The sequence below is a fragment of the Balaenoptera borealis genome, assembly GCF_965194805.1.
Source record: "Balaenoptera borealis genome assembly, chromosome: 11".
NCBI classification, from domain to species: Eukaryota; Metazoa; Chordata; class Mammalia; order Artiodactyla; family Balaenopteridae; genus Balaenoptera; species Balaenoptera borealis.
The window spans coordinates 9,285,893-9,297,773 of record NC_138868.1 but is presented as its reverse complement, the minus strand read 5'-3'; the positions used below and the strand labels follow the sequence as shown (position 1 = coordinate 9,297,773).

Sequence of the window (11,881 nt, the reverse complement as noted above, 5' to 3'; positions counted from 1 at the left end):
CACCCTTTCCGCATTCCCCTTTTCCTTCCTCCCCATCCCCACAAAGGCCCTAGGCGCCCAGCCGCGCCCCACAAAAGGACCGGGAGGCGACTTTGCTTTTGGTTTATTGCCCCTCAGCAGGCAGCGGGAGTCAGGGCCCCGGCTGGGGCTGCCCGGCTCAGCCAGCGGGTCTATACAGTGTGTGCAGGGGTGCCGTTCGCCCCCTCCAGGGAAATGCGCTTTTGGGAATGTCTCGAAGTCGAGGACAGGGTCGGCCCCGGTAATGGGGAATTTGGGTGGGGCGGGGCCACGCTGCAGGGCCTCTGGGTCCCGTCGGACAGCGGTCAGACGTCGAGAGAGGAGGCGGGGGACAGGGAGGGGGTTCGAGAGGGCGTTGCGGGCGGCGGCCCCGCGCCCCCAGGGCCCAGCACTCGCCACTGGAAGATGCTGGCGTCCTTGCCGCCCAGCGAGACGAGGTGCGAGTCGTCGTGCGTGAACCGGACGCTGGTCACGTGGCTGCCGTGACCACCGTACACGAGGCTCGGCGCCTGGGCAGGAAGGAAGGTTGAGCTACAGCGGCCGCGGAGCCCTTGGACCCCTCCCGTCCGGCCCCGGAGGCCCCGGGAGGCCATACCTTGGCGCGGGCGCATGGGTACTGGAAGAGGTGTACTTTGCAGAAGTCGTCGGCCACAGCCACCACGCGCTCGTTGTGGGAGCGGCACAGGGAGTTGATGTCGGTTCCATCCGAGCCGTCAGGCCACACGCCTAGCACAGCGGCCAGCCTCAGCCCGGCCTCCCGGCCGCCACCCACGGTTCAGAGCGGCACCATTTCCGGCGCTCAAGCAGCCCGGCCACCCACCCACCCACCCACCGGCCGCGCGTTCCAGGCAATCCTTCCCGGTCCCGAGGGCCGGCCGGAGGGGCCTCCTGGGCTGGATCTGCCAGTTTCTTGACGCCCACCCCTCTACACCTATCCAGCATTGCGAACCCGGGAAGGGCTGCACCTTGTCCCCGCACCTCTCCCGCAGGGTTCCGTGGCCCTGGGCCCCTGCTCACCATAGACATGGAAGCCCAGCACGCAGGTGTAGGTGGCCCACTCCCGGTCTCGGCTCTCATAACGATTCCTCAGCAGCTTACAGCCTCCAGCCACGTCCCCTGGGGAGAGGGAGCCCACCCAGCTCAGCTCTCACCCTGCCCTCAGTGGGGAAGATGCCATGGAAGGGTTGGAAAGACTAGCTTGAGGCGGTGGCACGTGATCTGGTCCGGTTGGTAGCCCTCAGCCCAGGGCAACACCCAGCCCCATGTGCTTCCTGAGTTCTCAGCTGAAGTTCTCCTGTTTCTCATGAGTTCCTCCTCCCTTGATAATCAATCCCTCCACACCTCTCCTGAGAAACTTTTCCAAAACAATCTTTTCTTGGTGCATTTTTCAACTCCCCCAAGGCCTTGTGGGAACAAGACATGGTGCAAAACTGTGTGTGTGGTTTTTTTGTCCAAATGACAACATTTCTCCTATGTGTATAATTCTGACTCCACTTCAAACCCATCTCCACCTCCCTGTCTGACTGCCCCTCCACCTGGAGTTCCCCCACATCTTCTCCTTCATCCCCTCCCAACCATGAGCCCCCTCACATAAATAAAACCTACCCCAATTACCCTCTCCCCATGCCCTCCCCTAATGTCACTCACAGTAAAGGATCTCATAGTCCCCAGAATTGGACATGATGAAGTTCCCATCCTTGGACCAGTCAAGGTGAGTGATGAAGCTGGAGTGACCCTGGGAGCAAGGGTCAAGAGACTAACAATGTAGCCACCATGTCCCATCCCCTCACCCTCCTAAAGTACATTAGTTTACCTGCTATGGCAATGCCCCGCCCTCCACCCCAGCTTCCTCACCACACAGCGGCCAAAGCGGCTGGACTTGGCACCATCACTGGAAACGCTATAGATGTAGATCATGTTGTCATGGGAACCGATGGCCAGGTACAACCCATCTACAAAGACAGTCACTCAGAAAGGGAAGGGCCAGGGATGAGTCTAGGTCCGGGGTGGGGGTGGCTCCCACCTGGGCTGTACCGGACCACTGAGAGCTGCTCATTGCCATCGGTGATGTCGGACACGATCTCTCTGGTCTCTGTGTCCAAAACTAGCCACCTAGAAGGGAGGGGGGTGGAAAGCAGGTGTGAGGACACCTGTCCTGAGCAGGGTAGGGGTTGGCAAGTCAGAGAGCCTCAGAGACACCAAAAGAAAGGCTATGATGTAGACAGAGAGGTTATCTATCATTGCACTCTTATGCTGGGAAGTGGGAAGGGGCTATGGGCAGATAAAAGCTGAGGGGCTCCTGATGCCGTCTGAAACGGAGAACAGGGGCCCAACTACCAGGGCCTTGTGGAGTCTGTTAAGCTTGTCACTTCCCTGTGTTAGTCTCCCCTATGCCCCTCCCATCCCCGCTGCTTCTCTAGCCTAAGCTGCCACCTCCTCCACTCCCAGGCTTGGAGGGGAGAATGGATGGGGGAGGGTGTGATGACAGCTGCCATAGGAGAGCAGGGGAGACCCGGGCTGCAGGGAAAAGCACTGAGAAGAGGGAGGGTGCAGTTGGGGCTCCTGAGCAGGCAGCGATCACATTCCTCCACCCCCGCCATTACCAGAAACCCTTCCCATACCTCCTGCTTTCCCCTCCCAGGAGTCCTGGCTCCCTCTCACCTCCCTGTGTTCAGTCCTACGGCCACAACTGCCCCACTGGGGTGGAAGTCAGCACAGAGACCAGTCTCCTGGGAGGGGGGAAAGGTGAATTCAAGAAGATGCCTTTCTAGTGAGGGAACTAAGATGGATACCTTGTCATCTTGATAACAATGTCAAAGCCTCCTCCTCTCAAGGATGAGAGGGACAGGAAACCTGGGATGGAGGCAGGGTATCACTGGAGCCTAAGCAGACGTGCTACTCAAAACACTTAACAAGCAGAAGTGACACCCCCCAGCTGTGCCGGAGATTAACCATCAGTCGCTGGATCAAGAGGACATCTAAGGGCTGGGGGGAGGGCAGTGCTCAGGGGGCACTGGAGGCATCAGTACAGAAGAATGAATACTTTAGCAGCCAGTACAGCCACACCAGTACAAACGGGCTGCCTCTGGGAGCAAAAGGGAAGGGGGTGTTGGGGAAGGAGTGGCGGCCACAGGAGTCATGGTGGGCGTGACACTGAGGATCCGGGGACACAGAGCTCTACCTTGAGGTCGATGCTCCAGGCCAGCGCATGGCCCTCCCCATCCCACAGGCAGAGCTGCCGGTCATGGCCACAGGTGAGGAAACGGTTCTGGAAGGGATGTGTGCAGAGCCCCCAGAGCTCATCCGTGTGACCCTGCAGCAGAGCATGCGCTGTCACCTCTGCCCCTCCCCGACAGCCCTTCCCTTCCTGCTCCCTCGAATCCTTGGCACCCCCCCCAACCTGGATGACAGGGGAGAAGCCCTGGTCCAGATCTCCCCTCAGCAACGCATTCTTCGTGGTTCCCACCAGCAGCTCAGAGCCAGGCCCCTCTGCAATGGCCCGCACGGCCCCAAAGTGTTCAGGAATCTGCAGAGTGATGGCAGAAAGTCAGGGGCCCACTGACCATTCCTCTTCCCTCGCCTTCCCTTGACCCCAGCCCAGCCCTCACCTCAGCTTCCTGGAGGGCCACCAACCCGGGCTCCCACTGGACCAGCCGGCGGTCCCGCCCACCACCACTCAGCACGGTCCCGTCCCGCCGGAGACACAGGGCGAAGATAGAACCTTCGTGAGCGTGCGCCTGGGCCACAATCCCATAGGTCTCTGTTGGCAAAGTCCTGGGTGGGTCATGCTTTTGGGGTGCAGGGAAGTAGGGAACAGGAGCAGCCCAGGCCGTCACAACAGAGTAGTAACTGCCAGCTGCTGAGTGCTAGTCGGATCCTCGGCTCTTCTCCCCAGTTTACAGACTGGACCACCAAGGCTCCAAGAAGTGAGGTAACTTCCTAAAGGCCAGACAACTAGGGGCGAAACTGGGATTTGAACCCAGGATCTGGCACACTCCAAAGCCCCAGCCCTCTCTGCCATGCTGCCCCCTGCCCTCCTAGACTAGCCCCCCAGAGGGCCCCACCCTCTGACAGAGCACGATCAATTCTCAAGGGAAACCCTCTCCTTTGTTTTCACAGACCCTCTGGGGAACTAGCCTTCCCAGGTGCCACCCCCAATCACATACCTTTGGCCCCGCCCCTTCCTGGGGTCCTGGAATCTGAGAGGCTCCGCCCCCAGGTGAGAATGTTCCCCTCTGAGTCCCCTGTGAGAATGTCTCCATCCGGAAGGAACACAAAGCAGGGGATAAACTTGGGTTTCTTGTATTTCTAGGGGCCAGGCGAGCAGAGAGCAGAGGTCAAAGACACTACAAGTCTCGGGACAGTTGGGAGTTGGGTAGCATCAGGGTCCACAGTACTCAGACCAATACTTCCATTGCCACTCTGCCCTCCCCCACCACCCTGCACCCATCCACACCTCACCCCAAAGACACCCTGTTTCCTGGTGAGGGTCCCGTTCCCAGGAACCCCTGCTCCACCACTCCAGTTCCAGAAGTGGACGTGGGATTTCCCGCTGGTGACAATACAGCTGCTGTCGCGAGGGTTGAAGCCAACGGCCAGGACTGAGTCATTTGTACTCTGAAGGGAAGATACTAGATTCAACCACCCCAAGCCCTGTGCACCTTCGTGCTACCAGACTCTCTTCAACTGGCATCCTGCCAACTGGTCTGCTACCAGACTCTCTTCAACTGGCATCCTGCCAACTGGTCTGCAGAAGTCCAGAACCCTCAGGACAACCCTTCCTCCAAGGCCCTGGTCCCCCAAGAGCACTGCTGTCAGTCACTCACTAATGCCTAACACGGTGTCTCTCACGAGGTCAGAACCTCCGTGGTCCCCACTTCATAGCCTCAGAGAGGGTAGGAGGCTTGCTCCAGGGGACCAGGCCAGAAAGGAGGTACATGTACGGGGAAGTCTGGAGCTCTCTGCGCTCCACCACTCCCAGCACCTCAACCTCAGCGCCCCACCAGGCCACCTGGACACCTCACCTTGATCTCAGCCAGCTTCGTTCCCCGGCTGCAGTCCCACACAGACAGCATGTGCTCATTGGAATCATCCACCACACAGAGGAAAGCGCCCAGATCCTGAAGATGGGGGACACATCAGAGGGGCCGAGTAAGGTCTGGAGGTCTCAGGGTTCATGGTCTAAACTAGGCAAGGGGTGCCACGACAGGCTGAGAGAGCACGAGAAGGGGCCACATTGTCTCTTAGGAGAACCGGCTGGGTGGGGCTCAGGAAGGCCAGGACTTCTGAGGCTTCCTGGTGAAGTACAAGGAGGGGGTTCCCGGACAAGGAAGATGGGAGTCTCGAGGCGCCAGGGCCAGCTCACCGCAACTGAAAAGGCCAGGGCCCCCACACCCCGCTCGAAGGCCCCCAGTCCAATCTCCTGCAGCTTCAGCAGCGTCTCTGAGTCCCAGACGTGAACCACAGGCTGCAGGGGCTGGTGGAGGAGAAGGGGTCAGGGGTGTGAAGGACAGCTGGGCTGGAATTTCATCCTGTCTGCCTGGCGTTTGACTGTGGCCTTACCTTTCCATCCTTATCCACTCCGGCTGTCTGTCCTGAGGCTACACGCACACCATCAGGGTGAACAGCCAGGCTAAGTGGGGGAGGAGACACTCTAGGGAAGGGGGTCGGTCTCCCAAGACCACCCAGGCCACTCTCCTCTCCTGCTCCTCCACACCCACCCAGACCCTCTTCCTGCCAAGCCCACCATCCCCATGCCTAGAGCTGCCCACTCCCAAGCCTCCCAAGCCTCACCATCGAACGCAGTCCGTGTGCCCCCGGTAATGTCTCTGGCCGCCACCTCCAGGACCCCCTGGGCCTCCCCCGGGCCGGTACAGCACCACCACACAGGCGATAAAGTAGACCACCTCCCCAGAGCGCAGCACAAACAGATTAGAGCGGGAGTCACGACCCCGGTACCCGTAACTGGAGTGGGGATCATGGTCAAGGAAAGGGTCAGATCAAGGGCACCATGAGGAAAAGGAGAGAAAGACAGAGCTCTGGCTAGCAGCGCCATTGGCAGAGGATGGAAGGGGAGGATTCAGAGGTCTCACTCTCCTTGCAGACCCAGGAGGAGCAAGGGGTGGGGACGTTCCATGATGGGAAGGGTGGTTCCCATGGGACTGGAAGGGGCAGGATACACCCAGTCAAGGCTGAGGGTCTCCGGGGGTGGGCCGCTGGGCAGCTCCTCGAGGCTGCGGATGCCAGACGGGATGTACATGGTAATGGGGCGGCCGCGAAGGAACATCTTCACTGAGATGCCTTCTACAGAAAAAAGAAGGGGGTGTCAATCACCACCCTGTAGCTTCCCTTCCAGGAAAGCCAGAGCAGAACTCAACCCGCCATACCTCACAGGTCCCCCAGAATAGGTCCTGGGGCTGCAGCCCAAACCCTAACCCCATCATCCAAGTTCTTCCAGATCCCTCCATACGTACCTAAATTGTAATTGCTCCTCCGAGATCCAGGACCCCCAGGGCTGGAGAGGGGGTCTTTTCCCCCACGGCTGTTGCGAAGAAAGAAAAGCACAGGGATTGGGGTCAGGTCCCAAGACATAATCGTGGAGGGGCAGGACATAAGAAAGGAGGTTACCCTAGAGATCACAGTCACCTCTGCAGACTTTCAGTTTGTATCGTGAGCAGTCAGGGCTCAGATGGGGACTTTTAGCTCCATTTAAGGCATGAGAAGACTGAGGCTAAAGAGGCTGAGTAAGCCTGTAAGAGGCAGGGTGGGGTGACACTTTCCTCCAGACCACCAGGCCTCTGGCTATCAACCGCTTCATTTCCCCATCTGTAAAATGGGCCTTTAGTGAATCCAGAATGTACATCAGCCCTGCCTTTCAGGGATCTGAAAGGTGAGCAAAAATAGTCCTTATCTCTCAAGGGGAAAGTGACAGGTGAATTCCAGAAATCACTGCCTTTAGATGATAATAAGGTGACAATCTCTCTTCAGAGAATAAAAGAGAGGCCAAGGATAGGGCTAGAATGAACACTTAGGTGTCCTGGAGCCTGTACACACTCTGAGACAACTATGCTAAGCCACTAGAATTTCCCCTTGCTCTCTAGAAGTAAAGTTTGGTACGTTGGGGTGTGGGAGAAGGCTGAGACTCTGAGGACCGTCACCCATGAAAATCATGGGTGCTTTTGGAAAACCCTCTTGGAATCTTGGAAGGTATGTTGTGATATGGTGGAAAGGGCAGGGGAACTGGAGTCAGGAAGAGTTGGGTTGGAATCCTGGCTCTAGCTGTGTGACCCCAGGCAAATGACTTACCCTCTCTGAGCCTGCTTCCTCACCTGGGCAATGATCAGCATGAGACCACCTACCCCCCAAGGATGTCGTGGGGACTGAATGAGATGGAGGAGGTCGAGGGCTTAGCACAGTGCCGGGTACACAGCAGGCGCCCCAGAAGTGCTTGTTCCTTTCTTCCTGTTGGGCAATGAGGTCCCCCCACCCCACCCAGGGAAGTGAGGTGAGGGATGTGGAAAGTCAAGAACCTGAGCCTGGGGTGGGGCGGGTTGGGGGAGGGGAGCCTCGCCCACCTCTCTGTGCTCCCTGACCGCAATAACAGGTTAGCCGAGGAAGCTGCCTTCCGGGAGAGTTTCTGGCGAGGCCGCTCTGAGGGGGATGAGGAGGAGGAAGAATTTCTCCGTGGCCTGGTCGGAGCACAGTGAGCAGGTGAAAGTCATTCCCTCTGATCGTGCTCCCCACTCCTCCCTCCCCTCCCAGCCTCTGCCGCAGGACACTTACGTGTCAGTACGCTGTGGGGGCTGCACCAGCCTGAGGAGCCCTGGGGGGCCAGGCGAGCCAGTGCCGCTGCTGCTGCTGCCCCCTCCTTCAGACTGGGTCCCACCAGGCTCTTCACCGCCCCCCTGCGGGGCTGCGGGCCCGTTGCTCAGGCCAGGGGGGCCAGGGGATGGCTCCGTCTCCACCTCTGTCTCTGTCTGGGTGCCTCGGCTCACCGAGGAGGGGCTGCGTGTGGGTGGCAGTCCCGGGGGAGCTGCAGGGCTGCTGGGGAGACAGTGCATCAACCCGATGCCCCTGGAGGCCCCAGCAAGGGGGAGGAGGAGGGTTTGACAGCATGCATACCTGTCCCTTGTAGGGCCTGGTGTGCCAGGGTCCTGCAGGGAGGTGGGAGGCGCCTGCAGCCGCAGCAGGCGAAGAGCTTCTGCCAAGGCTGCCTTTACCAGCTCCATCTCCTTCTCCTGCACCTGAAGCCGCCGGCTCAAGGACTGCAGGGCCTCCTGAGCCGGGCCCTCACCTGGGAAAGGGGCAAGAAGCAGTCAGAATGTACCCACCACCTGGGGAAAGGCTTGAGGGGATTCTCTCTGCCCCCAGCTGTGCATTTGTCCAATAGGACCTGCCCCCTTCGAGCAGCTCCAGGCTTGGATGCGCTCCCAGACGGGAGGAGACGGGTGGTAAAGGATCAAGGGCCTCCTTGTGGCAGGGCAGGCGAGGAACCTGGCAAAGCTCCCTTCCTGCTGCCGTCCCAGCCTCCGCAAAGACAGGGAGTACCATGGAGTACCAGGGGGAAAATATGGAGTACTGGCGAGGAACGTGGGGACCACAGGCAGAGGCGCAGTGCTGGCGAGGGACGACAGGGCCCAGCCCAGAGCAAGCTCAGGTCTCCAGAGAAGGCAGAGAAACTGAGAAGAAGCACCAGGAGAAAATAGGGGGGGACACAAGAGTACAGTCATCCTGAGGACTCAGAGAAGGAGAAGACATCTAGAGTGACAGGAGAGGGTATCAGTGGAGAGAAGAGTCATAGTGAAGGTCCCAGGGTAACACTGGGGGTCAGAAGTAAAAAGACCCAAAATACCAGGAAAAGAGGCCCAGAGTAACACAGGAGGTAGGGAAATTTTCGAGGGGCCCAGAGTAACACGGGAGGTAGGATGACGTTGGGGAAGTCCGAAATGACAGTTGGAGGACCCAAGTAACTAGGGAGCGCGACCTGAGGAACAGTGGAGGATGCTCAGAGCCCCCGGGGCCGAGGAGCACGCGGGGACGCCCCGGACAGCCGTCGAGCAATGGCAGCGCCCGACCGGCCGGCGCTCCGGGAAGGGGCACGCCGCCCGTCCCTCCCCGTACTCACCGGGCCCCCCGGCCCCGTCCATCCTGCCCCCGGCTTGCTCCGAGCGGCGGCGGCGGAGGAGGAGGCGTCTAAGCCGCGGGGGCCATGGTCAGAGAGAGGGGAAGGGGAAGCACCCCGGGGCGCGCGCGCAAGGGAGCCGAGCCACCCCCGGGGGCGCTGTCGGGCGCGGGGAAAGGGCCTGGAGGGGGCGCTGTGGGGCGGGGGCCGCAGGCTCCGGGGCCCGCCGGGGCCTCGGACTCTCCCGGGGCCGCTCTCGGCTCCCGGGGGAGGGGTGGCGGGGCCGTCCTGGGCCCCAGCGCCGCAGCACAAACAGGCGCCGGACGCGGAGCCGCCAGGAAGCGCGGGAGGGGGGGCGGGACGACGGGGGGGGCCGGGCCGCCTGGTAACCCCTCCCTGTCCGGGCCTCGCAGCTCGTTTCGGGGGCGGGGCCAACCCTCTGACCCCCCCCCCCGGCCCCCTCCGGCCACCGCCCTCCAGGCCCTTCCGGGATCCTGGCCCTCGGAGTCCCTGGGGACCTGGGAAGGAGCGGGGGCCGTGAGGTCTCCCGCCCCCAGCCCCTAGCCTGTCGAGGCAGAACCGACCAGCCCCTCCCCACTTCCGCGAGGAGGCAGGGGCGGGGTCACGAAATAGGCCTTTTGCCCGGGGGCGGGGCTTTTCCTAAGGGGCAAGGCCAAGGCATCCCGAATTGGGACTGGCAGGGGACAGGGCAGAGGGTTATTAAGGCTGTGGCGGGAGGATGCCCAGGGTATTGGGGTCAGGGTGGCATTAGCCCAGCTCAAGCCGGGCTGGGCTGACGCAGCATCCTGCCGCGGCCAACCCCCGTCCCTGACAGCTCCGCTGTCCCTTGGGCAGAGATGGGAGATGGCGCCGGTGCTGGCCCTGGCGCTGCCCCTCCAGCCCCGCATTCGTCTGGCGCAGGGCCTCTGGCTCCTCTCCTGGCTGCTGGCGCTGGTCGGTGCCCTCACCCTCCTCTGTAGCGGGCACCTCCTGGTCCAGCTGTGGCACCTTGGCACCTTCTTGGCTCCCTCCTGCCCGGTCGCTGCCCTGCCCCAGGTTGCCTTGGCAGCCAGTGCAGTGGCTCTGGGCACAGGACTGGTGGGTTCAGGAGCCAGCAGGGCCAGTCTGGATGCAGCTCACTACCCTCCCTGGCGAGGGGTCCTGGGCCCGCTGCTGGTGGCTGGCACAGCTGGTGGCGGGGGGCTCCTGGTTCTTGCCCTGGGGCTAGCCCTGGCTTTACCTGGGACTCTGGACACAGGACTGGAGGAGGGCCTGGGGACTGCCTTGGCTAACTACAAGGACACAGAGGTCCCCGGACGCTGTCAAGCCAAGCGGCTGTTGGATGAGCTGCAGCTGAGGCACCACTGCTGCGGGCGCCATGGGTACAAGGATTGGTTTGGGATCCAGTGGGTCAGCAGCCGTTACCTGGATCCCAATGACCAGGACGTGGTTGAGTGAGTGATTTGCTTCTCCTCCTCCCTCTTCCTTCTTCTCCTCCTCCTCCTCCTTCCTTGAAACCCCACCTCACCCAGACAGGCAATGAATAGAGTCTAGTGATTGAAAGAATGGGGCACAGCTCTGCCATGTTTTAGCTGTGTGACCCAGGGCACGTTTCCAAACTGCTCTGGGCCCATTTGCTCGTCTGTAAACTGGAGATGATAAAAGTACCACCTTACAGAGTTGTTGTAAGGATAAATGAATTATGCATGCCTGGCACATAGTAAAGCAGTCGGTAAATGTCTCACTCGTTTTTTCCCTTCTCAACTCCTGTGCCCTGCAGCTTCTCCCCCAGGCCTCTATCACCAGACATCCTAACGCCCCTGCCCCTCCCTTTGCAGCCGGATCCAGAGCAATGTGGAAGGCCTATATCTGATTGATGGGGTCCCTTTCTCCTGCTGTAATCCCCACTCACCCAGACCTTGCCTGCAAAGCCAGCTCTCAGACCCCCATGCCCACCCCCTCTTTGATCCCCGACAGCCCAACCTAAACCTCTGGGCCCAAGGATGCCATGAGGTGCTGCTGGGGCACCTGCAGGGGCTGTCGAGCACACTGGGCAACATGCTGGCTGTTACCTTCCTGCTGCAGGTGAGTCAGCAAAGTGTCTAAGGCCTCCTCTGGGCCTCCTCACCGCCTCCAACCCAGGGGCCCCTGGAACTGCTGACGCTCATTGACCTCTTGCCCCTTGCTTTCCCCACAGACTCTGGTACTCTTGGGCCTGCGGTACCTGCAAACGGCACTGGAGGGGCTCGGAGGAGTCATCGATGGGGAGGGAGAGGCCCAGGGCTATCTCTTTCCTGCTGGGCTGAAAGACATGCTGAAAACAGCATGGCTACAGGGAGGGGTGGCCCGCAGGCCAGCACCTGAGGAGGCCCCACCAGAAGACGAACCTCCCAAGGAGGGTCTACCTGAGGCCTAGCGGCCTGGAGCTTGGGGTGGGGACGAGGGGTGGGGGGAAGGGGAGGGATGGACAAGACTGGAAACCTCACAACTCCTTATAGGCTCCAGGTTGGGGAGGGGGGATCTCTGGGATTAGAGGGTTAAGGATAGTCAGTGAGCTGGACTGGGGTAGGAGAGAAAACCAGGTGTCCTAGGGCCTAGCCCATGGCCAGAACCACCAGGGAAGAACAGAAAAAAAACAGCGTGGTGGGAAAGTGACATGGGAAGGACTGGAGGCTGCTTCTGGTGCCCAGACTCAATAAAGCTTTTGGACTGAAGCCACTCATCTTTCTCTTCAAGGGGGTA

At 60.5% G+C, this 11,881-nt stretch overlaps 2 protein-coding genes across 4 annotated transcripts; one reads left to right on the top strand and one right to left on the bottom strand.

The window, feature by feature from the left end:
• Positions 1-88: 88 nt before the first annotated feature.
• Positions 89-9,447, bottom strand: EML3 (EMAP like 3). Of its 3 annotated transcripts, none has more exons than XM_082344281.1 (22): positions 9,143-9,447; positions 8,140-8,311; positions 7,801-8,061; positions 7,593-7,706; positions 6,492-6,559; positions 6,198-6,321; positions 5,812-5,982; positions 5,581-5,650; positions 5,384-5,494; positions 5,043-5,138; positions 4,480-4,635; positions 4,185-4,326; positions 3,627-3,778; positions 3,419-3,544; positions 3,200-3,331; positions 2,680-2,747; positions 2,042-2,130; positions 1,873-1,970; positions 1,666-1,753; positions 1,036-1,134; positions 614-744; positions 89-527 (listed from the first exon to the last, which is right to left on the bottom strand). In XM_082344281.1, exons 1-22 carry the CDS (start codon positions 9,162-9,164, stop codon positions 324-326), a joined length of 2,694 nt encoding a protein of 897 aa, XP_082200407.1. In that variant the 5' UTR covers positions 9,165-9,447; the 3' UTR covers positions 89-323. The 3 variants fall into 3 exon arrangements, with proteins under 3 accessions (XP_082200407.1, XP_082200408.1, XP_082200409.1); XM_082344282.1 differs by having other exon boundaries at positions 7,801-8,058; positions 9,143-9,446; XM_082344283.1 differs by lacking the exon at positions 7,593-7,706.
• Positions 9,448-9,607: 160 nt separating this feature from the next.
• Positions 9,608-11,853, top strand: ROM1 (retinal outer segment membrane protein 1). The gene is made up of 3 exons (XM_082344305.1): positions 9,608-10,593; positions 10,978-11,224; positions 11,337-11,853. Exons 1-3 carry the CDS (start codon positions 10,004-10,006, stop codon positions 11,553-11,555), a joined length of 1,056 nt encoding a protein of 351 aa, XP_082200431.1. The 5' UTR covers positions 9,608-10,003; the 3' UTR covers positions 11,556-11,853.
• Positions 11,854-11,881: the final 28 nt, after the last annotated feature.